The sequence below is a fragment of the Tyto alba genome, unplaced genomic scaffold, assembly GCF_018691265.1.
Source record: "Tyto alba isolate M040663 unplaced genomic scaffold, T.alba_DEE_v4.0 Super-Scaffold_5, whole genome shotgun sequence".
NCBI classification, from domain to species: domain Eukaryota; kingdom Metazoa; phylum Chordata; class Aves; order Strigiformes; family Tytonidae; genus Tyto; species Tyto alba.
The window spans coordinates 13,264,405-13,290,176 of record NW_024881326.1 but is presented as its reverse complement, the minus strand read 5'-3'; the positions used below and the strand labels follow the sequence as shown (position 1 = coordinate 13,290,176).

The 25,772-nt window shown below is 48.3% G+C and overlaps 1 protein-coding gene across 1 annotated transcript in view; it reads right to left on the bottom strand.

Moving 5' to 3' along the window:
* Window positions 1-25,772, bottom strand: part of AR (androgen receptor) — a 58,726-nt gene that overhangs the window by 13,922 nt on the left and 19,032 nt on the right. Inside the window, exons 2-4 of the mRNA XM_032996115.2 lie at window positions 20,490-20,641; window positions 10,455-10,571; window positions 2,977-3,264 (exon numbers count right to left, since the gene is read on the bottom strand). Of these exons, the coding sequence (XP_032852006.2) occupies window positions 2,977-3,264; window positions 10,455-10,571; window positions 20,490-20,641 (557 nt within the window). The remainder of the gene's footprint in view (window positions 1-2,976; window positions 3,265-10,454; window positions 10,572-20,489; window positions 20,642-25,772) is intronic.

Genomic DNA, 25,772 nt, shown 5'->3' with positions numbered 1-25,772 from the left:
AGACAGAGGCTGGTATTGCTACTGCAGGCAAGCAGGATTCAGAAATGCTCATACCTGATGATGCAGTCTTGTTTCTAGGATATCACTGAAACCTCACTGGAAGAAGAGCAGCAATGCTTGCTACTTATTAATCACTCTTACAGGTGATGTTTAATGCATGATGCAAGGTTAATAATTGCCTATTAACCAATATTAATCTATTGCCAGTATGAACAGGCTGAGGCTACCTCTATTACAGGTGCAAGTTCCCCCTCCTCCCACCAGCAGCAGTCATTGGACAGTAAAACCTTTTCCCCTTTACATTGATATATATCTTAACTGACCTGCAGGGCTGCTTGCGCTTAGCTCGGCCAGTGCTTGTGCCAATGTGCTTCGTTAATGGGGAAAGCGGGAGAGGGATAACACTTCCAGCCTTGCTGTGCACCTCGTGTGGACCACACAGCAGTTCCAGCAGGCAGCTGGGGGACAGAGCCTGGTCTGCCTGCTCGGCACCTAACACCCGCAGGGATGCTCAGCCTCGGGCTCTGCTCCTCCTCGGCGGAGGAAGGCTCTGCTGCCGTGCGGCCACGGCCCGTCAAGCCCTCCAGTCTGCTCCCACCGCACCTCGCCAGCAACAGCACTCATTAAACAGCCCCCAGTCTCCCAACAGACCATGTTCAGATCTTTCTGTTTCGATAAAAACAACTGCATCCTGCTGTTTTAAATTGCTGGGGGTTTGTTTCCATTACTTGTCCCCCTGCATGCATTCGCCTACATCGCCCCTCTCCTGAGCTGCCTTGCCAACCTGCAGAGCCAGGAAATGAAAACACTTCTGCTTTATTAACCAAAAAATAATTTAAATAAATTATAGATAGCAAACTACCTCTGGCTATGGGGTAGAATTCTGCAAGTTTACCCAAAAAGTGAGGTGGCCGCGGTGCCTGCCTCTGCCCGGCTCCCGGGGGAGCAGCAGAGCAGGCAGAGCCCAGCGGTGGATGGGCCCCCACCTCGCTGCAGCACCTGGACCACAGCAGCACCAGTCCTGCAGTGTTTTATTCCTTCCCTGGAAAAAATAACAGGAGAATGACTAAGTGGTGAATTTGTGGCTACTGGTGTTGAACTCCAGCATTGGCGCATGTCAGGGAACCGCTGGAGAAAACTGGGGAAAACAAATTGGTTTGGCCTCTCTCTCCAGGCACAGTGATGCTACCGGTCAGGCCAGCACCAGCCCCATGCCAGCAGGATAGGGAAGGCAGCATCCCCCCACAGCACACCCACGCAGGAGATCTGGGCTCCGCGAGGGATCCCCTGCCCTGAGGAGGGGGTGCGGTTATACTGCAACTCCCCAGAGACCAGTGACTGCTCAGATGGAAGAAGATTAGAATTAGTTTTGCCCAGGAGCCGTCGCTGGCACAGCGGTGCAGCAGCCACCATGGGGTCAGCAACTGGGTGCAGGACAGGGGAGTAAAAGCCTTTGATAAGGGCGTGGTTACGATAAAAAATGTTTTTCAAAGCACTCTCCCTTTCCATTAGCACTACCGCAGTTTTACAACATCGGCCCCCGGATTGCTGGTCTGGTTTGATGGTGTCTCCGTGTACTTTTCTCAAGAAATCTTGATGTCTGATGCAGATAAGCTGGAAGAGAAAGTATGGTTTGTCCCTGGTTTCACAAGCTAGGTGAACCTTTCCTGACTCGAGAAGAGAAGAAACAGAAAGGGCTACTCTGCATTTAAGCATATTCAGATGAACCTTCCTCCTGGACCACTGGTCAATCTTCTTGCAGATGGACTGCTAAATTTCTGGGAACATCAAACAACTGACTACAGTTCATCACCAGGTTTTGGCATACAGTGGCAAATTTATTTTGCCTCAGTTCCCTCCTTTGGTGATATCACCCCACACACAAAGAGTAGGATCGCTCTTTTCTGTGGCGTTTCCCAAGGATCAGGGACGGGGTGAGGAAGGCAGCTTGGTATTGCCCCCACACCGCAGTCTCAGGGATGCTGGAAGGTGAACTGGACCCTGCTGCACCCAGAGTGATCTCAGTCTTCTGTAATTTCACTCATTCAGTTGGCAGGATTACGATAGGCAACAGGCAGTGTGTTACAGACTGGTAACCTCTGTGCTCAGAATCAAGGAGCATATTCAATGAAACACATATATCACCAGGATATATCAGGTGCTTTCATTTACAGCACCTGACAACTATTACCATTTGGAAACTTTCCAACCCTAATGTACTCCCACACCATGACTCTGAATGCATCATAAATACATTCTAGCAGCCTGCCACACAAGAGCAACCTAACTGCCAGGAAGAAGTCCTTTGAGATTTTGTATCTCTCTTCTGCTATTTTACAATTAATTGGCTTGTGAAATAAAAAAATGGCAAGAAAGGATCTCTCCCTTCTCTCAAGCCTCAGCTCCTTTCAGCCTAGCTTTCCCCATCTCACTTTCACATCACTAAGTGGCATGCTTCTGATTCACCTGGGGAATTTACCCTTTCACCACTTCATGTGGGTTTCAAGACAGGGCTAATACTTATTTAGAACGAATTCTGCAGGCCTGGTGGACACAGCTCTGCAAGCAGAGCAAAACCCCCGCTGGGAGAGTGGGAAGAGAGCAAGACCCTGAACCCCTGACCAGCAACAGCCCTTCTCGTGCAGGGAAGCAGACGCTTGCCTACACAATACTGTGTGCTGGGGGTTATCAGCAGGGACAGACCCAAAAGCACAAGTTTCTACATACTTTGTCACCCCCGCGTCACCTCTCCCATCAACCAGCCACCCAAAGGAGACAACCCCAATGCTCCTGCAGCCTGCTTTATGGAGATATTACACAGACAGGTGCCCCATGAAGATGCTCCCCCAAGGAACCGTGTGATGGTGGGACACAGGCTGCAGACCGCCTCCTTTGAACCAACCGCAGGCGATGCAAGCAGGGGGGCTTTAGGAATGTGACAGGGAAGGGATGGGATTTGTCTGTTTTCTTCCTCACCTGGCAAGGCTTTTGCCCATTTGACCACGTAGACCAGCTGCCTCTCTCCAAGCTCATTCAGGCTGGTCAGCAGGTTAGAGAAGGAATCTGGCTGGCTGTTGTCGTGGCCGGCACACACCACGCCGGGCTCAATGGCCTCCAGGACATTGAGGAAGATGGGCTGGCACTCATACCCATCAATGCGTGTCATCACCATCTTGGGAGCTTGCTCCTCTGTGGGGCTGGATGAGCTAGCTACCTCTGCGTCATCTTGCGTCTTCAGGTTACCCAGTTTCTTCAGTTTGCGAGCTGTGGAAATGACATATTTTAGTGTGATGATTAAAAATAAAAAAAAAAAAGGCTTGAGGTTTCTTGGCCTCCAGTCCCACCACTTATGAGCAAAGGAAAACTGATGACCAGCAGCAGCTACTTCAGCACACACTGCCCAACAAGTGCCCCAGCATCGCGAACCTCATGTAAGGACAAAAGGGAGCACACACTGCAAAAGGAAATCCATTTGCTCATCTTATATGGAAAAGAACAAGCACCATTTACATCCTCAGCTGTAACCGGTCTCACGTTAATTCCCACTTAGAAATGGAGAAGAAGGACTGGGGAAAAGAGAGAAGAGGTGACTGTTCGAACAACTACTCAAACGCAATTAAAAAGGGAAGCAACGCAAAAAAAATAAACGCATTAGATGATCACATTCCAGGAAAAAAAGCCATTGCACTTGGATACTCAAGTCAGATTGTTCCATCCTGGGCCAGAGTCGAAGCGGGATGCAACCAAGATAAAAGCCTTCTCCCTGCCCAGGGCTCCTGCAGGGCCTCCTGCCCCACAACCAAGTTCGCCCAGCCAGGTTGCTACTCTACAAACATATTATGGAAAACACATTTTTAAAAGCTATCAGGTGGTCCCATGGCTGTTTCCCTGGAGTGTCCCCAGCTAGTCCATCAACGAGAAGACTTGATCAGGGGTGGCCTTGGTCTGCTGGCCAGTTTTAAGAGCAACCTCAGCAGAGTGGGCTTGTGGGGCTGGGACTGCAGGTAGCCAACGCCTGTGTCCATGTCACCGTGACAAAGTGTCTCTCCTGTGCACCCGGCTCTTAATTACAGATGCTAGTCTGTTAGCAAGACACACTAGGAGCTTCAAATGCATGAATTCAAAATTCTTGGAGTCAGCGTTCACCTACTTTGATATCTACATTATGGTGTTCAGAACAACACGGGTTGGTAGGCTACTGCAGATTGGATCAGCTTTCACCCCTTACCAACTCCAAAAAACCCTAACTAATTAGAGGAAAAAAGCCGATAGTTTAATTCAAGCAGAGAATATAACATCAAACCAATTGTCCTTGGGGTTTTGGTTCCTTCATTACATGATACTTATCTCAAATCTCCTTTCAGCTGTAATTAGAAAAATAAACAGTGAAACATAAAAATGTCAAGTTAAAGTGCAGCTTTGTAAATCAATTCAAAATGTTGATCTTTAAGTAATGGACTTTGGATGATCTATTGTATGAGCAATTAAGACAGGCTGCTCTGTAAAAAAGGAGGAGAAAAGAGTAATAAAAATAAAAGAGACCAAGAGGAAAACAGGGCTGTGGTGCAGTGTGACATCCTTCAGCCCTCGTCTGCTCGGGGGGCAGGCCAGCTGGAGCATCGAGCCCCTCTCCCGCCCTTCCAGAAGCGCAGGCAGCACCAGGCTCTCGCCCCCAGGGAGCCGATCCCTGGGCACAGGTACAGCACCGCTCTCCCTGGAAGCTGCACTCGGGTTTTGCTCTCGACAAGCAGCATGGAAGGAGAGGAGTGCAAAACGCTGGTCCTGCATTTCCAAACAACCTCACATTATTTTGGGGAGGAGGCACCAGAGCGGACTCCACCTGGGGCAGAAGCCACGTCCCATGGTGATGCTGGGCACTGGGCCTTTAAAGGGGCATACTGCGAGGAAAGAAAAGCTCCCCGGCTTAAAAGAAGAAATAAAAACTGAACTGTATCTTTCAAAGTTCCCATCAGTTCCTGTGCGTAACTAGAGCCAAATCCACACTGTATAAAACCCACACGTTTGGTTTAAATGTTAGATTTTTTTTCCTCAAAATTGAATTATCTAGCACTAAAAGATATTGACTGAATTAAAAAGAGAGCTAGCAAGCAACCATGCTGACTTCAAGAGCCATAAACCAAACCCCTCCTTGTTGGAGAGCAGTGAGGGTGGATGATAACTGCTCTGACCAGAGGAGCCTTACATCTGTGTTTTCCAGGAGCAGTTGTTCCACAGATCACTGAAATACTGATGTTACTAGGTGGAGAAACGCTTCAGAGGTAATGAGTAGCTTACATTCAGTCACTTGTGCAAACGCCCTTTTTGGTGGTAGCTCCTACTCAGTGGCTACTGGGAAGAAAAAGGGAAATTTTTTAAAAAAATAGAAGCTACAGACATCTATTACACTTTTTTTTCTAGGATGAGCTAAGCTAGGCAGAAGTCTACACTGTACTTCTCCAGACTAAGGTGGGACGAACCCCAGCATGTGTGACTGAAATCAGGCGGTTTCCCAGCTCATCTGGCAGCAGGGACAGCAACGCTCTGGAAACCTCGAAATGCCACCACCCCTGTGTCACACCCACAGCGCCTCAGCAGGGTGGCTCGGGGTTAACAGAGAAAGTATCAGATGCATTTGAAAGAAAGCTTAGAGGACATAATTATTTGTAATCACGATAAAATATTCACCAGTGCAAGAATCCCTCGGGAGCACATTGCAGTGATTATGGAAGTCACATACATTTGAAGCAAATTAACCCACCAACCCTCTTGCCAGGCATCCCCAAAGCTGGTGGAGGAACGCTCTGGGCTCCAGCACAGATTTTTCATGCGTGCTGGGACTTGGGGAAGTTCTGGGGACCTGGAAGAAAACTGCTTTTGCACTAGCAGTGAAAGAGAAATCCTGCTAGCTCCAGGCACTGCATGCTGATTTCAGCTGCAGGCAAAATGTCAGAGAAGTTGAAACGGGACTTGACTTATATCTTGTTCTTTAAATTTTTTATTAACATCAGTATGTGGCTTGTCAAAACCAGATCCTGTCAAGCTATCAATCTTTTCTGACATGATAATTTTAGTTGATAATTATAACAGTACTGGTATAGCAGACATGTTTAAGAGATCTGAGTCAGTCTGGCCTACTGAACTAAAAAACTTAAACAATATCAAATCAGACAGTATTGCTAAATGATTTCAAATCACCCAGGCAACACATCTCAAAAGTAATTGTAAACATTGACACAACATCACACAGCTTTGTTTCTTACGAGTTTGTTCATGGCCCTTTACTAGTGAGCGTCTACATTCATTCCAAAAAGAAAACGAACTGTTTTCATTAAAAAGTCTGTATGGCAATGCATAGATGGGAAAACAGTAACAAATATTCAGGACTGATCATTGAACAGATTGATAAAGGTCTGCTGATAAGCACAGTCTATTAAAACAAAGTACATTTCACTGTAATTAGAAATGTCTTCCAGTACTGAAAGGGGCCTACAGGAAAGCTGGGGAAGGACTCTATCAGGAAGCGTAGGGATAGCCTGAAACTGACAGAGGGGAGATTTACATTAGATATAAGGCAGAAATTGTTCCCTGTGCGGGGGGTGAGGCGCTGGCCCAGGGTGCCCAGAGCAGCTGTGGCTGCCCCCTCCCTGGAAGGGTTCCAGGCCAGGTTGGACGGGGCTGGGAGCCCCCTGGGCTGGGGGAAGGGGGCCCCGCCCGGGGCAGGGGGGCTGGGACTGGATGGGCTTTGAGGTCCCTTCCAACCCAAACCAGTCTGGGATTCTGTGGTATCAAGCAACAGAAAAAGTGAGCCACAGACAATGAATGTCAAACTCCATCCTTGGCAGCCTGAACTTGCACCAAAAGCCGATGGACAAACACAAAGGCCTGAGCTGGCAGGATGGTTCAGTGGATCCAGGACTAACCGGATCCTGTGCCACATGGAGGAGGAAAACATTAACCTGCAGAGCATCTTACCATCAGCCATCACTGATGTTGCTGGCACTGGGAAACTATGATTAGAGATGTTCACCATACGAGGGAGGTGTTGGCAAGCTGCAGAAGCCATAAGAATAGTAAAGACTAGACAACATACCTTGGAGGAAGTAAGTAAAGAATTTTACTTAGGTAGCTATGCAGAAGGCTAAAGGGTTATTAAGTTACAGACAACAAATACCCACAGTAGGGACGGAAATTCAATAAAAGCAGATTTTTCAATCTAGCAAGCAAAGCCATAATAAAGACCCAGTTGCTGGAAACCACAGACAAACAAGATGAAAAATAAGGTGCATCTATCAGAACATTGAACGTAATTAACTACTGCAACTGTGTGGCAAAAAATGTGTTAGATTCTTCATTGCTGGCAATGCTTACATCAATATCAAACACTTGTGTAAGACACAAGCTCTATTTTAACCAGAGCAACTGGACCTGAATTAGAACTAAACACAGGTATGCCTCATGCTTTGGGCTTTCACAGGATATTGGTAGTTACTACAGTAGTTTTCTAGCCCTACCACCAGTGAAATATACTGTATTTTAGATGTCTGGGAGATTTTGCCCCAGGCCAGGACCCACATGGAGTGCAGCCATGAGGCTGAAGGTGCCCAGCCACCATCCTGCAGCACAGGTGGGCTGCCAGCTCCGGCCAAGGCGCTTGGTTCTCACAACGGGAACAGACTACGGGACCTCACGTTGCAATTAAAATGTGTTGGCAGCAAATGAACAGGAGATGCCTTAAATCCGGAGCTCTGCAGCAGGACAGAGGGGTCCAGGTGCCCCAGTGTGCAGGGGGGGCTGGCGAGATCCCTGGTGGGAGAGGCAGGACACTGCACCAGCAGAACCCAGCACGCAAAACTGACATTATCACTTCCCCCCCCCCCCCCCCCCCCTTTGGCTTTACAGTGTTGATCAGGAGAGAAGATTCTGTTTAATGGATTTCAGCTTGCAGGTCAGACTGATCTCAATCAATAATGAAGTGCTTCGACATACTGCCATTCTGTGCCAAAGCAGAGAGTTCTAAATAAGGTATCAGTGTGTCACCTCCTCCTTCCATTAAACATACTGAAAACTGCAGGTCTGCTGGTCACAAGCAACTCAATTATACACTACAAGTGACTGGTAATTAACAGGCAGTTAAAAACAACTGTTTGGAGCTTGGAAGCCTTTTCAAATGCTCTGCCTCTCAACTGTGGGAGAAATTACTGTGGACAAACTCATAGCATGCATGTTTTTAACAATTGCCTTTAAACTGACATTGAAAACAAATGTAAAACAGACCAGGCAGAACAGGTCAGAGTGACCCAAAGAGCTTAAGAAAAAAAAAGGGAGGGGGGGCTATCAGTATTAGCATTAATTTTGTCAGTGTGTCCTGCAGAAGAAGGTTACACTGATGTATGTCTTCTCTTACTTAAGGAAATTTCACCAGAAAAAAACACTTAAAAATAAGAACATGATTGTTTTGGATGGCATTACAAAGCCCTTCTGCTGGCTGCGGACCAGGTTGCTGGTTAGGCTGCTCACCCCCCTCCCAGGGCTCGGGAAGCCCAGCAATCCCACGGGCAGGGTGGTGGCAGCGTCCCGGTCCTGATCTTCCCAGGCAGACAAGGGAAGGCTCTCAGCAGCCTCCCTGCTTCCCCGGGGAAGCCATGGCTATGAATGGCCACCACCGGCCATAAAAATGACTGTCACTGGGAACTCCTGCAAGAAGGCGTGTGAACAGGCACGGCTCCGGGACAGGCTCCTCTGCCCTTGCATCCTCCCAGCTGGGCTGGATGACCGGGGCTGGGGGCAGAACCAGGGAAGCAGATACCAAGGACTGAGATGAAGAGAGCCACCTGGCAACTTCAGCAAGCAAACCGTCTGCTTGGTCACTGCAGGTGGATCGGGGACCCCCCTGGAGCTCCGAAATGCCAGTGTGCTTTTGCGTGCGCCCATGCCCACGGCTCCCATAGTGCTGCAGCAGCAGCACCCCCGCCGTTCGCTGACAGCTCACCGGGCGTGAGTGAAGAGTGGTCAGAGCCAGCGCTTGGGGTTGATGTCGTGAGGCTTTAGGACTGCATTACCTTTTGGGATGTTTGTTTTTTGCGCTTACTACCAGGAGGAAAGGAGAGAGCTGCACATCTCTGCATCACTCCCCCGCCAAAGGCTGTGTCCCCACCGCTCAGATTTACCACCCACTGCTGCAGAAGCAGAGGGGACAGGCTGGCTCCAGCCCTGCCGACTGAACATGTTTGTTGGTACCTGAGCTGGAAGAACTGTTCAGGGGAGAAGTAAATTTAACACCACTGCTCCTCGATGAGGGACTCTTTATCAGGAAGTGTAGGGACAAGATGAGGGGTAACAATTTTAAACTGAAAGAGGGTAGATTTAGGTTAAATATAAGGAAGAAATTCTTCTCTGTGAGGGTGGTGAGACACTGGCCCAGGATGCCCAGAGCAGCTGTGGCTGCCCCCTCCCTGGAAGGGTTCAAGGCCAGGTTGGACGGGGCTGGGAGCACCCTGGGCTGGGGGAAGGGGGCCCTGCCCGGGGCAGGGGGGCTGGGACTAGATGGGCTTTAAGGTCCCTTCCAACCCAAACCATTCTGTGATTCTGTGATGAGCAATAAACCAGAACCATTTTGGTAGCAAGTTCTTCAAGACAACGTTCCAGCAGTCCACCAGCTCCAGAAGTCACTGCCCATCTCATCAATGGTGGAAGTATTTGAACTACAACGTTGGCACATCTAACTAGCCAGGGCTCCCCCACTTCCCTCTGCACTGTGCCTGACACTGCCAGTGGCTTTCCTTTCTGTATCACCCATGATTTCCCTCGCTTTGTCGTCAGGGGCCTTTTCATCATGGGTCAGTCCCATCAGCCCTGTTTTTCAGGGTATTTTCTTCCTCACTCTCACATCAAGTGAACTCAAAGATAAGCCATTCAGCGATCTACATTGTAGCTTCTAGATTTTGAGCAGAAAACCTCAGATTTTGGATATGGGCACACTGTCAGGTTTTGGTAGAGCTACAGGTTTTGGAACAGAGACAAACTGTAACAAGGAGCTTTACCAATGATACAGGAGCAACTTCCATTCAATGAAGAAAAATACTGGGGATGTAATTTTATAAAGAAAAATGCCCCTTTCTGCCTGGGAAAAATCATCTTAAAATGGGAGTGCCCTGTTCAAAGAGGCTTTGGTGTGAGAGAATCCAGCTTACCTGTTTGTTTACATTTTTTCTAATCAACAAGGTTTTAAATTAAGGAAAAGCATGTTTCCTGAAACTCAAACAAAAGTTTAATGAAATTCACAGTTTTGGTATTAAAAACTTGCAAATGTTTCCCAAAGCTCATTACGCTCCATCAGCCTCATTTTTTCAGCTATTTACTGACTATTAATATGCCAAGTACATTCATTATCTGCAGGATTAGCCTGGCTGCCCCAGCCCATCACAAGGACCCAGGGGATGTTATTCAGACAGTACCTCCGAGAGTCATCCCAGCTTCATAGCACTTCCGCAGGCGGCAGGATGGGCAGTTTTTCCTTCTGTACTTGTCGATGGTGCAGTCATTCCGGCTGGCACAGAGGTATTTCTGTTTACCTACAAACATCAGAGGAAACGGCAGATAGGTGGTGGGTACCAATCAGACCAGGTTTACAATGAGAGATGGACTCACACTTTCTCTGCATCACCAGGGTCACTGGCATCAAGAGAGGGAGGAAGAGGGGAAGGAGGGAGAGAGAAAGGAAAGGACGAGAGAAAGGACGAGAGAAAGGACGAGAGAAAGGACGAGAGAAAGGACGAGAGAAAGGACGAGAGAAAGGACGAGAGAAAGGACGAGAGAAAGGACGAGAGAAAGGACGAGAGAAAGGACGAGAGAAAGGACGAGAGAAAGGACGAGAGAAAGGACGAGAGAAAGGACGAGAGAAAGGACGAGAGAAAGGACGAGAGAAAGGACGAGAGAAAGGACGAGAGAAAGGACGAGAGAAAGGACGAGAGAAAGGACGAGAGAAAGGACGAGAGAAAGGACGAGAGAAAGGACGAGAGAAAGGACGAGAGAAAGGACGAGAGAAAGGACGAGAGAAAGGACGAGAGAAAGGACGAGAGAAAGGACGAGAGAAAGGACGAGAGAAAGGACGAGAGAAGAGAAAGGGAACCATATCAGTGCTGGTTACCCAGTTCACCTCAGCAGAAAATTTACGTTGGAAGTTAGGATCTTTTGGGAAAATAGCACAGTTCTTCCTCTGCTGCTACAAGAGTGGTTCATCACCAGATACACACACTTTGTATGAGAGCTGGCTACCCGGAATGCAGATGCGGGCAGTGCTGTTTCGCCACCCTTCAGCACGCGTCCTCTGCCTGTCCACCCTGCAGAGTCTCTTAGATCACCATCTCCCAGGAGAAAAATCACTGTGCAGCATGCAGCACAGCAGCAGTCAATAAACAGCATTTAAAAAGTAATGAAATACGGACAGTTAGGTTTTCATTTTTGAAATGTCATGCATATATTCCTTGGCTTTTTGCTGTGATGAGCTGCTCTTCTCCCAGAGCACCTTCAAAACACAGTTTGATCCTCCTGCCATGCTACTTACCCACAGTTTGTTGAATATAGTTCCCAGACAGTGGCCTTCCATCTACAACCATGACTCTCTTTACACTCTTTTTGTGGCTAAATTGTTTTTTGTTTTTTTTTTTTTTTTTTGCCACTCATTAATACTAATGGGGTTTGTTGTCTGCAGATTACAGACTCTGGGGTTGGGGCACTGACTGCATGTGAGGCTCTCCCGCGGTGGGTCCCATGCCAGGCTGGCACCAGTCCCCCTGTCACCTGGATGTACTCGCAGCCAGACAGAAGGAAACTGGGACCAGTGGTTCCCTGTAAGGAAGACCCTGTGCAGCAGCGGGTTTAAGGGGGCTTGCAAAAAATTCAGAAGCTACTTCTTGTCAGACTAACTGATATCCTAGACTCACCTACCCACTTGTTTAGAGAGCAGCCCTTAGAGGTCCAGATTTCAGCTCTTTTCTTTTTACTGCCTCATTTGCTAGACACGCCAAGAATGAACTTTCCTTCCTGACTCATCGTTTGTTTTCTTCTCAAGTCTAAACACATTTACTGGATCAGGATTTATCTGATGTTCTTCATACCATTCCAAACTAAACCAGTCTCAGTAAATAATAGAGCTGTGCACCTCAGACTCTGCATAAGTAGCCTACATGGGAAATCAGCCTATATCCAGCTTAACTTTTATTTATCATCCTGCAAGTGTGTGCTTTCTATATTCTTACAGGAAAAGCCCTTTGGAGTCATCAGAGATCCATTAACAGGAGGAGGCTGAATGTAACCGCTTAATGTACCAGTTTTGACAAGAGATGCACCGATTTTGGCACACTCATTTAACAACTCCCCACCTCCCACATGCACATCCACAACTTCTGAAGATACCAGAATCGGAAGAAGCGGCCAACTTTTATCAACCCAGTATCACAGACCTCACTGGCACCGTCTGGTGCTTCCCCACCGCCCTCCCAGCTCCAGCGAGCAGCTTTGTTTCTGCGCCCTTGGGCGGGAGGAGACCAAGCGAAGGTCCCATCGCCCCCCCCCCCCGCCCCGGCGCCAGCTGCCAGCACTGCACGGCTGCAGCTTCGCTGGCACGGCCGCTGCCGGCTGCAAAACCCCTCCTGCAGCCTCCCATCGCAGGGGCACGGGAAAGTCATGACAGGGCTGAGCGTATAAGCAACTCCTCTTCATGCTGCATCCGTGCGGGGCTACACCAAAGGGCTGCAAAAATACCGTACGTTTGAACTTCTGAGAATCGTCCTCATTAAAAGCTGATCATTACACCATCCCCACTGCCTCAGCTGTTAAGACTGGAGACATAATGGGGCAAGAATGCATTACCTGCAGCGTGTGATACCTTGCTAAATCCTTTTAACACCATTCTCATCAGCACCTCTTCTCACCCCACTCCTCTTGCTCATTACCACTGTTAAGGACGCTTAGGCAAGCCTCAGAAGCAGCGATTATGCCAAATCCCAGGGAACACAAGCACCATCCTCCCTTTTCAACAGTTCACGGTGGAGACTGAGTAATAAACAACTTCAGCTGAAACTGGGTTACTTCGAGTTATTTTTGTGCTATGGGAAACTTTGTGCTATGGGAAACAAGTGCCGAGGCCATACTCTCTCCACTCAACCTCTTTATGTGCATACATCAAACAAGAATGGATGCCCTACCTTCTCAGGCAAAGGCGTACAGAGCTGTTAGGTGATTTTGCTCTCCTTCCCCTTCAGTTGCACTGCAGGATTCCTGTCTGGTGACAACGTCTGACACTGTGATGCTCCAGAGCTCATCAAAACTACCGCGAGTATAAAATGGCTGGGGTTGGGCCTACCGGGAAAGCTCACGGGGCCAACTCAGCCTCTGGCCGAGGATGTCAGGCTGCCATGAACAGTGCTGCCTCCAGCTCTCTCCTCACACCTCGGCTCCTGCTCTTTCCCTATCTCGCCTCCCTAGTCTAAACTACAGCATTTTTGCAACAAAAATAGATCATTAAAAAGGTCAAGCCTTCCCTGTGAACGGCTTTAATACGGGAAGGCAGCACAGTCACTGACTGAGCCCCCCCAAGGACGCTCCAGGGTCAGGCACAGCTCCATCGTAATTCCCCTGCCAAAAGGAGGAACATCCACCAGCCCCAGCCCCCCCTTTCTTTCCCCCAAGCTCTGCGCAGCATCCCGACACATGGACTCATCGCCCACCCTGCTCTGTCCCCACAGGCACCCATGGGAGGGGAGCAGGGGGACGGATGAGATTTGGGAACCGGGTTCAAGCCTCGCTCGATGAGGCAGCCGTGCTGTTTCTCATCAGCTCTGCAGCAGCATCTGCCACCTCTGGCACTGCTGGGAAGGGACAGGGCACAGGAGCGATCTCCCAGCAGCCGAGGCCAGGCAGGGTGCCTCCGTGCCTGCCAGCCCTCCCGGGTCACTGTGCACAAAACAGGCACACTACAAGAGTCTCTATGACAACTTTACCTCCCTGACGATGAGCTTGGATGAACGCAAGCTTTTAAGTTGCAGTCAACAACTCACCCCACAGTCATGGTACAGGGATTGTGCTGAAATAGCAAGGACTTGCTTCCTGGTTCACAAAATAAATTATCTGGGGCAGGAACTGATTTTCTGTTAACTGTACATGCATAGTCTGGCACTGTTTATTTTAAGCTGTTAGCCATTAACAAAAAGGGAAACAAATGGTCATGCAATGGCTATTCATGAGTCTGGTCCTGCTCAGCATGAGAATAAACCACTTGCTCATCTTGTCCTAATTTCTAGGGATGTAGAGCTTCCCCTTTTAATTACTGGAGAAACCCAGTGACCTCATCACTGCTATACCCAGCTGCGGATACAGTTTGTGAAATGAACCCATGACCTGGGACAGGGACCGCACCGCGTCACTGCCCAGGCAAAGCCAACCGTCCTGAACCGCCTGCGCTCGCCCCACGGACCACGGGAGAACCGCGACGGCAGGGGTGCTTCTCGCCTCCAGAACGTGCCACCACACCACCGGGCCAAGCTTTGCCGGTGGATATGCCATCAACAGCAGCTCCTCTGCTCTGTCTGTGCCGGCATACACCAACCCTTTCCTCCAAGCAGGGAGCATGCACTACTTGGCACGGCCATGAGCAGTGGCATCACCTGGGCACAGCATATGGAGCAGAAGGTGCCACTGGCTTAAAAGCCCAGAGAACAAGGAAGGGTGGCTGGGATACTGACGGATTCCATCTCTCAAGTAACTTCTCATATACAGAGACTTGGTTTCAATTTCAGCATAATTTACTCTATTTAAGAACAAGCTGAGACATTTGCAATCAGCTGTCCTTTATTTAAAGATAAATGCACTGATTTTTTCTTTATTGAGTTTAGCACTGGAATGATTTTTTTTCTCCTTTTCTTTCCTGTAAACAATAGATATGCTTTCTCATGTTAGTCCAAAGCAGCGGCTCTTTTGCTTTGCAAACCTGTAAGTACAGGTCTAAACTTTAAATATAGTCTCCTATTTTACCCAGGGGTCCTGCTCTTTGCAAAGCCCATCACTCAGACTGTCTTTACAACAGGGATGTTGACAAGGCAGCAGCCTCAGATACAATTACGCAGTTGGCAACATGGCAGATGCATGCTTCTCCTTCCCTGCCAATCCAGATACTCTTTGACAGGCATGTGGGTGAGGAGTGAAGTTACAGAGGTACTCAGCACCCCTCCGCTATGTCAGACCAGCACAGGAAGCCCAGGAGATCAGTCTGTGCAACCGAGGCTCTTGCAGGCTGCTGCAGTTTCCCCCTTCAGCACACACCATGAATACGCTGCTGTCCCACCGCCCCCCTCGCCTGGGACAGCACCACCAGCTTAGGCTCCCCCCTGTGCCACCTCATGCCAGGCAGGAAGACAATTCTGCCACCACCCAGTCCTCCTGCTCATCACCTGGGGCTGCAATCAACATCAGGAGCATAGGGGAAGAGCAGTTCTCCAGTCTCGACTAAAAATAAAGATATATGGAGAAAGATGAGTTGCTCAATCCAGAGAAGTTATTTAACTAAAAGCCTGTTGACACATGAGTTGCTGTGCCTAGGGTAGCTTTCTCTTCCAGAAAGTAATCTATGTGAACGTCCGGAGTAAGATTTACGATTGTGAATGTGAAAACCCATTAAATGCCTTTTGGAAGAGAGCTATATCCTTGTATTTCAGGGCATAAACCACATTCTAACAGTTGGGGGAAAAGGCCAAGCTTTCTGAGAACACGAATCCCCCAGGGTCTCATGCAACTACAGGATCTCTAGGGCTCTTCTGTAAAAACTCTGGTCCCCATCACTGTTACCCAGCCTTTTGGTTTGGTGCTGTGACCACTCCAAAGCTCCCACTTTATGCTCCCATTAGAAATAATCAAAGGGCGCACAGCTCCAAAGCTCTCAGGAACCAACACTAAGCCACTATTAATAAACTATCTTTGCAAAGTAATTTTCTTAATAGTCACCTGCGTTTACCAGATGACTAAAGAAAACAAAAGGAAAGCATCCAGCCCCAGTAACACAATAACTTCAGCACCAGCCTCATCTTCCTTCTCGGGGCAGGAACCAGCAGCCTGCGATGGCTGGGAAGGCAGGCTGGCTCTGTGGGAAGAGCAAGGGAGGAGCTCTCCAGGGAACCAGAAATTACGGTCTGCGAGTGCAAACATTAGCTAGCCAGAGAAACGCAAGCATGGAAGTTACAGACGCTAGAGAACTAACAGCATGGGCAGGTAACAGCTCCGTACAGGAGACAATCTAGCAAGAAGACTGGAGCAAGCCAAGGCTAAATGATGAGCTTTAAAAGTAAACAGCTATAGGACTACGCAAATGGAAAAGGCTTTATTTTAAAGATGCTTAAATCCAACAAGCAAAAATGTTTTAATTGCTCAGCTCTCTAGTCAGAACTGTAATGTTTTAACTCCTGAGCCTCTCTGAAGTCAAACTGACTGCCTCAGCCTCCAACCAACGTCATGTCTGCCCATCCACTGCCTTGCTCAAGCACTGCCTGAAGCAGCAAGCAGCTGCCCGTCAGCAGCACAGCACAGAGAGCTGACACCCCCCAAGCACCCAGCGAGGCAGGGGCTGACATACCAGGTCACCCACTGAGCAGCACTGCCATGCCGGGCTGTGGGGAGATGCTCTGTGGACCTAAGGGGAGAGAAAAGTGATCCCGCCTGGCAGGCAGCACCAGAGACAGGCAGCTGCAGCACCACGGGAGTCTTTTGGAGACCTGACTCTTTTGCATACTGTCAGATCAGCCACAAGAAGGAGAAGAAAGCATTTTAAAACACGGTGATGGTCTTTGAAAATGGTTCACTTCAACTTGTCATCTTGAAAACTGGCAAGAAACTGTTGAGTTGGCCCAGAGACACTTCTCTGGTGCAAGGCTAATCCTCAGCAGGCCAGGAGGTAGAACAATAATCCATATGGAGAGTGACTGAAAGGGAACCAGAACAGACTGAACAGCAGTCTGGCTGTTAGCCCTCTAGGAAATTTGCCAAATACTGTGTTATTTTTTTTCTCTGCTATTTAGAGACAGTCCCATCAGGCATCCCAGTCCGGCGCTGCCAGGAACACTGCATGGAGGCAGCTCTGAACTGGCCAAGGTGGCCATCAGATCTCAGGCAATCTTGGAGGGATGAGGAAGTTATACCATTTTTCAGAGATGGATGCAGGGGACACAAAAAACCCTCCCTTCTTGGATGGGATGGGACAATAGGAACCCCTGTACTGGCAATTGATTTGGAAGCATGTCATGTTTGAAGCATTTTTCTGTTTCAGGGACAAGTGTGGTATCATGAGGACCAAACTCTAACGTCTTTAACTCATCCAAGCCATCCTAACCATGTGAAGTGATGCCCTGCCTACTTGTGTAGAGAAAAAACAAAATCTGTGCTGAGGTAGGTGCACCTTTTGTTTACCAAATCTTTGTTATTGCAGGAGAAAGAGGAATTAGGAGGAGGAGGAAGCCTCCTTCACAGGCTGTGAGTGTCTGGCTGCAGAGGAGCAGCAGCACTTCTCACTGGGGCAGCAAGCCCCAGCCCTCTGGATCCCTCAGAGCTTGGACACCAGAGCATGGTGACAGAAAGGGAGCGACAAACACCATGTTTGATTACAAAAATGAGGCTGGCCATCTTGCAAGTGAGGAAGTCAGCATCAGAGCCAAAGAACCTGCAGGGTGCATTTTAGAGCTGGCCTATATATGACCTGTACATCTTGAGAGAGTCTATAAATCGAGAGACCTGACAGAAAGAGATCAGGAAAATATTCACGTCTGTTCTGTTAACTCTTCCAGCATCTTTCTTGAAGAACTGGTTGGACCTGAGCTTGAAAAAAAACTCGCACCTGTCAAACATTTTATCAAAGCAGGAGTGATTTGCTCTACTGGAAACTGCACGAATCACTCAGCAGGTTTCAAAAGGGAAGAGGAATCAATGTTATAACTTGGGGTTTTTTTTTAAATCTTTCCCCTTTCTAATTCCCTAGAAGGCAGTGTATGTCTATAAAACCTTCTTAAATATCCCTGAATTACTGCCAAACAAATTCAGTATTATATTAGGCAAAGAATATGATAAAAGAAAAACTATGTGTCTAGCTATTCTCCACTCCCTCCGAGGTGATGTGTTTGTGCTGCTCTTCAGTCCCCAGTCCATTGCTTCTTCTACCTGACAGAGGCTGCTGGTTTACACCAGTACCAGGAAGGTAACAGAGGCAGAAGAAAAGGCTTTTCTCATTGGGGAAGCTTTCTGATCCACTATTGTAAAAAGTCTCCAAAGGTGACCTAAGGTTTTCAGAGATGCATTTTATGGACTTAAAAACATGAGAACACTCTGAAACGTCATATTTCAATATTGCTCCTCAACTTGAAGGAGGAAAGGTCTGGCTGGAAAATCACCAACAGCGGGGACAGAAATCACTACCTAGCACTACCCTGCATTCAATATTGATAAAGGAGTCTGATTTATTGTCTATTCCCCAAAATAAAGACTATCCATGTACCTCAAGGTAACATAAGATGAAACACTGACACTCAGGCATGTCCTCACTGCAGATGCACTTTGCTCCACTGTCTTGTCCAGGGAAAAGGCAAAGGGCTGCTGCTGGCTGATCATAAGCAACCAAACACTTTTAACCCTCTATGGTACTTTGAGGCTTAAAAACTAAGAAGAGGCATAAATATCATTTGAATTAATGATACAGCACAAACAGGAGAGGGAACACCACCACAGCATATGATTAAGAGCAGCACAAGCAGCCCAGGCTGCCTTCTCTGCCCCAGCAGCCATCTCACAGCCCTTGCTCACCCACACCCACACAGGACGGAGCCCACTGTGGTGTACGCAGAGGAGCACCACTCCGGGACTCACCAGCCGACATGGGGTATCTCATCAGCAGTTTATCCAACAGAGAAAGCCAAGACACCACTTACTATAAATCAACAATAACTTGCTGAATTAAACAAGCATCTGTTATTTACTCTGGCTGCACAAGCCAATCCTTTTGGCCTTATACAGAGTTGGTGTATAACAAAGAGACATATCTGTAAATTATTTACTTGGGAAAAATATGCCAAATTTGCTATCTATTAATGTTATTTGACTGTCCTATTATGGCAACAGGATGCTGCTGTTCTTTATGGCACAGCCCCAATTCCTCCCTGAACCAGTGCTGCCAAGTTCACTCCTGGCACGCACGGCCAACGAGGGAAAACCCGACTCAAAAAACGCGCAGAATAATTCCAGAATGAATCTGGAAGCAGTGCTCTGACAACGGCAGGTGAGCAGCCGTCAGCTGAGACCCCTGCTCGACAGAGGGGTGACGTAAGGCACAGGAGGAGGAGGTCACGGCAAGACAAGCCAGAGGCAGAGGCCTCCATCCCCATCGCTGGCTGCCAGCTGGGACCCGCGGTGCCTCCCTCTCCCGGGGGTGCCGTGGCCTGTGACACCAGCTGCCAATGGTGTGCCAGTGCACTGAATAAACCATGCTAGCACCGAGGAAAAATGATGATTTGTTATAGGTTCATCACTCCAGAAAATAAGTCCGATGTGTGATTTACATGCACATTGTGTTACTGGACAGTTGGGCTTCCACAACAGAGACTCATTCTGCTGCCAAGGAATCATGACTCTTAACTGCAGTTAGAAAAACAGACATTGCTGACCCACTGCCCAAGGAAACAGCTGGGCTAGGTCCTTCTACATGGTAAATACCAAGGAAAGATGGTGCAAAGACCTCGCTGTTAAGAGGGAACATCTGAGCTCACACTTATCTCTGGAAAGCCTGACACTACACAGCTGGACATGAAGGAAAAGTTGCTTTCTCAAGGGCTGGGGAGAAGGACCATGGACACCAAGGTCAGAGCACGGTTCTTGATGCACAGACGGTGCTGCCATTTGGCAGGTATTGAAAGAAATGACCCTCTGAAAGGAATACAAGAGAGGAAAAGCATCCCCTAAAATTGGAGTTGTGGGTCTGAGATTGCAGGAGGGCTGATGGGAACTTAAAGCACCCTTGAGAGTCAAGAGGAGAAGCAGGAACTGACTGCCCCAGGATCTCACTGGGCTAAGATCATCAGGCATTGAAAAGGATTGTGTTTTAGCAAACTGGTTTGGCTACTTTTTGACAGCAATCTGTAATGTTGAATGACAAACATAGGACAAATAAATCAATTTATCCTTGAATTTCCTCATTTTCTCCTGTACTAGTTTAAGAGACCTTAGAAATCTACCAAACTTTGTCCCTACCCCTCTTGGTTTGGCAGGCTCCCTGAAGCAAGGCTGCGTAAACTCTTTCAACAAGAGGAAAACATACCACGATGCTGCAAATGCCTCCAGCACTTCATGATTTGACTGCTGCCGAGAGAACTTGTGTCAGTAGCATTTGGCTCTCAGGCTACTTTGGTAGAGAAACCCAGCACTTGGAGGTGGGAGTGATTTTCCCTCCTCTCTGTATGCATTACCTTCAGCTGCCCGTTTGAAGAAGACTTTGCAGCTGCCACAAGTGAGGGCTCCATAGTGGCATCCAGATGCTTCATCTCCGCAGATCAGGCAAGACTTTTGAGGTGGAAAGTAATAGTCAATAGGCAAGACATGTTCACGGCCAGTCTCCAACCTGCAGTGTAAACCAGAAAGAAAACAAGAGAAAGGGTCAGCAAATGAGGTTAAAACGAGCTATGAGTGAGCACAGTCCATGGTGTTTGGGAGAACGTTCATGGCAAAACCCCAAATTTTGGTGATGGGACAAGCCAAGCACTGATCAGAAAGGAGGCAAGCAACAGCTATGCCAAACCTTGCTCTGACCACACAGAAGACCATGCTGGGGTGCCCCTCCTGACACTGCCCCCAGGTACAATGTGTGACAATTTGTGACAAAGTACAGGCATGGTGACAGCACAGCCTAGAAAGAGAAGATGACTGGGACTAGCTTTTGCACTGTTTGTGTAATTTTGGCTTCAATAGTGAGGCCTGTACATCAAAAAATGACTCTACATGCTCATTAAGCTATGTGATCTCATTCCATTACGGACATTGTTGCCACTTCACTGCAGATGAATTTATCCTTTTGATTCTTAATTTAAACAAATTAATTTTTCCTAAGCTATCAAACTGCCTTAAGCTATTTTTTTCTTCTTGCTTTTTTGTCTTGCTGGTTTTCTACCTATTCCCTCTTTCAATACCCAGCAACAGCTGAACTGAACCTTCTTCCAGGATGTCTTGCTCATCCACATGGCTACTAAATCCAGCCAGAAAGCTCCGGTGAAAACATAAAGCATTTGCTCTGAATGCATCCCACTAGAGTCTTGTTCGTACCCACCCCATGACCAAAGGCACTGCCTCTGCATCTCCCAGTCACACGGGGTATATTGAGACAGTGTCCATGAGGTCCCTGCCCTGGGATGGCCCCCTGGGCAGAGCACAGCACTGCCAACTACCAAAGGGTGGAAAAAACCCCGAGAGACAAAAATAAACGTTGCAGGGTCTGCCATATAATATTCATGATTAAATGCTGGAAGTGGGTCAGTGTGGATTACAGAGCTTTACATTTTCCACTTGCCAGCTCAGTAGTCCAAAAGATCCATTTTGGGTTTTCACTCTGGGCAGCTGGAAACAAGGATGGGTATGGAAACCAGCTACTAGCAGGGGCAGAGCATGGGCTTCCACAAAGAGCATCTTTGCCCATCGCTGCTTTCCCCAACCCCCAGTTTTGTCACCCAAGTCGTGCACCAAGAGCCTCCTGCAGCCCTGGCACAACCCGAGCAGGGGCCAAGCGCGACGAGAGGACCGCGGCGGTGCCGGGGTGCTCAGGAGGCAGAGCTCCACACCTCCACCCCTCCCACCACAGCCTGCAGCTCACATGGGGCTGCAGATGTGGGAGCTGGGGGGGGGACTTCACCCGGCAGTGCCAACCACCCGCGTTAACCACAGCACCAAGACGCTCTGAGAGCCGGGCCTCCTCTCCAACCGTGTACTCCCCATGCTTCCCTCCACCCATCTGCCCAAACCTCTACCTCTCAGCCCGTACCCATCCCGCCACCCGCCTCCTGACACACCTTGCCACACCCTTGTTCGATCAGATCTCTGGAAAAGGTGCTTTTTCGGAAGGCATGGCAGCAGGAGAGGTGCTTAGCAGAATCACAAGTCAACACATGTCCAGGCAGTATGGGGAGAAATAGGATTTTAAGTTATTTGCTAAAACTTGCTTTTTGTCAAAACACTGGATGAGGCTGTTAGCTTCTAACAGTCAGTAGGTCACCACAACTTTTTGGACAAAATTACATCTGATTTTGGTTTCTGGTATTGTTTGAATGCCTGCAGGCGAGCTCTTAGAAATCAAATTATATTAAAAGCGAATGTGACAATGTCAGGACTTCTTGGAAAAAATCTTTATACTAAGAAAAGCCCCATTTGGTCCCACAGTATGAATAAACCCAAAATCCACTAAAACAGCAAATAGCCCTGGGAGAGATGGGAGCTAGAACCTATACTGCAAATCTTCTGAAAAAAACTCTTGCAACTTTTAAAAAAAGGAGTCAGACACCAACACAGACCCCAGGGCAAGGAACACTGCCCTGCTTCTCAGCCCCTCTGCTCCAAACTGCCGCTCATGGCCAGCACCTCTCCATGTCCATGGGCAGCTCTGCCCATCCAGCTACTACACAAGCAAAGGGACATCTCACACACCAAAAGAGCAGCTGTCAGCATCAAAGTTTAATTAAGGAAAGATACACACAGCATCACTGCCCTGCGCTTGCCAGGCTGAGGCTGCAGCAGGTACAGGGGTAGGCGGTCCCACGCGGCCCCCCACCTTTCCCACCCCTCTCCCCCATCTCATTTCACTGCTCCCAAAACACAGGGAGGTCCTGAAACCTGCACTAGTACAAGCAGCAGTCCCAGGGACATCAGGACTTGAAACTACTCATAATGCACCAGCTTAAAGAGCACTCACTCTTAAGGAGGGCTGTGGGAAGCACAACGATGCACTCGTAGGGGAAGCAGCCTGGTTATCTTTTGCTCAGATATTTTCACTCTGATAATAAGAGTAGCTTCTTTAGTCCAGACTATACACTCCCTTTTGTTCCACTTCCCAAGAGACATAAATTAAACCGAGGAGAGAGAGGTTTTAAACAAATAAAAATGCTTCCTCAAGAACAGATGAGGAACCAATACTGGACTGGTTTAAATCATACCATAGGCTGAAAAATGCTTTCCAGTGCAGACAGGACTTAAGAAACTGTTGCTGTTGTTGTGTGAACAGCTAGCTGGGATGTTTAATTTCAACCAAAGTCTAACTCTGTTACCAGAGTACTGGCACAGTTTGCCTTTCATACAGGTCAGGGCTCGCTCTTTGCTGAAGTACGGCTGTCTCTTCTAAGGCCCTCATCCCTTGAGAGTAAAGCATGAAATGGGACAATTACTGATGAGATCAAAACTCAGGCTCACCTCTCTCCTCTGATCTTGCTGTCAGTTGTGTACTTCAAGAATGCTGCTATCTTCTATTCTTCATGAGAGCTATGCAGATCCTACTGAAATTGTAGGTTAATAACTGGAGCAGCAATTTTATCCTCTGTTTTTCAGGCAAGAAACATTTTGAGTGATTTCCCATCTTTTGAGCAGCAGCCATCAGAATCAATGATTCGTGTAGATGCCACTCCACTATCCTTCCCTGATAATCTCAATTTCCAAGGCTTTTTTTGAACACTGATTAAATGGAAGAGATAGTCAACTGCAACGTATCTGCCATAGTTAAGTCCTGATGCAACAAACATCTCCCTGTCTTGTCCTCCCCAGCACCCTGCCCGTCCTCCCGGCACAGTCCCACTGTCTCGTCCCCAGCAGAGCCCAGGGCACCCTCTGCTTCTCCCTGTGCCACGTCTGCATGGGTGCCCTGTGCTACAGAGCCTTGGCACTCAGTCTGAGGTGCTACTGTAGAGCAGACACTACTAAGAAATAACCAGCAGCAGATATAAAAGCTTTGCTAAAAATGTATTATTTATCCAGAAATTTTTTCAATTCCAGCAGAACCAGAGCTTTCCTCTAATGACCTGTTACCTTTTTTCTCCTCTCTACAGCCAGAAATCTGAAAAGGGCTAATTTGTCTTTCACATAAGGCCTTCCATACTGTGCTTTCCCTATTTTTCGCACTATGTATTTCAGATAGGAAATGAGCAAAAACGACTCCCACAGTAGCAGCTGCTTAGATGACAGAAGCAGGACCCCCAGAAGACCTTGGAGTATTTTTGAAGCATAATTATTTAAAGCTGCAAAGTAGGTTAGCAATTAAGGTAAGGCTTAAGTGGCTTTTTAGACAGCTTTTTGAATAGCTGTTTCTGCAATGAGAAGAGTTGTGCAAGTACAAATATACCTTCATGCATGTGCGGATCTAGTGTACCTATACATCTGCATCTACGTACAAACGGTGCTGAGCAAAGCCCTGGGTGCCCAGCCAATCTCACCCCCAGCTGCCCACTCACGATGGAAACCAGAGGGAGCTGGCAGACACTCAAGGTTAATCCTGGCTGTGAGACAGGCTCCTCCCGGGTGTAATGCTCCCGCCGTTGGGGTTTGCACGGGGCAGCATCCGGCCCCAGCGTCCCATCAGGTCGGAGGTTGGAGCTTCGCAGCTGGGGAGCAGCTTGGCTGCAGGCTTTCCAGCTAACTCCTGCATCTTTACCACCAGCAGCCACTGCCTGCAGTGTGGATTTGCCCAGGAAGGCCTTGATTTTAAAAAGATGCCAATTTCCCTTTTCTTTTTTAGAGGAAAAATTGTAAGAAAAACAAAACTTAAAATGTGAACATCTCGGAGTGAACTGTGATAATCGTACCTTTAACGATCTAATTTCCAGTTTCCACGAGACCTTTTAAGGGTGTTCTCAAAATACATCGGCAATAACACTGCAATGATCCAAAAAGACAGCTTGCGGAGGCTGTGGAGGTGCGTGGACCAGCAGCTTCCCAGGCAGAGCCCCCAACACCCACCTGCCTGGGGGTCCCAGCCACCAGCAGCACTTGCAGCTCCTCTGCCCCCGCACAAGGGGCAGGAGGGGTGATTCAGCTGCAGGCTCACCACAGGCTGCTCAAAAGCTTCCCTCCGAGCGGTACCTGCTGCCTGCGCCCACCCCACAGAGCCACAGGAATGCTGAGGTCTGCCAAAAACAAGCACTGAGCACCTTGCGGAGGGCTCCTGGATAGGCGGCCGTAGTTTGCCCAATATATGGCAAGTGTCACACCGCCTCAGAAACCCAAAGCAAGGAGATAGCGTGGCGCGGGCAGACACAACTGCTGCAGCAGTGACGTCGGGCAGAGATTCCAGCCCTGGCACACGGCTTGAAGGCCAAGGTCAGGGCTGCTCATACAGGAGCACAGCGGTTTTCAGGGGGGAGAAAAAACAACCTCAGTATCTCTCCTTATGGCTACAGGAAGAATGTTACTGTTGTTTCAGAAGGGTTCCTTAAGGAAATGGGGAGCCTGTTGGGCTCCTGCCACATTTAAGTATTTCTGTAGAGTAGGAACTATAATTTTGAAATGCAAGCACTTGTTTGTCAATAGTTAATTTCACCAAACCGCCCAGATTTCACAACATACCCAGAAAACCAAGGGCAATTGTGGATAAGAGAAAAGTCAACCACTTCTCATAACCCGCAAAGAAAGTTTTCATCTCAGCAAGACAGCACATACTACCCGAAAGGAGCCAAGGCACAACTGCCCCCGACACCCCACACCACCACCACCCCACTCCTCCCAAC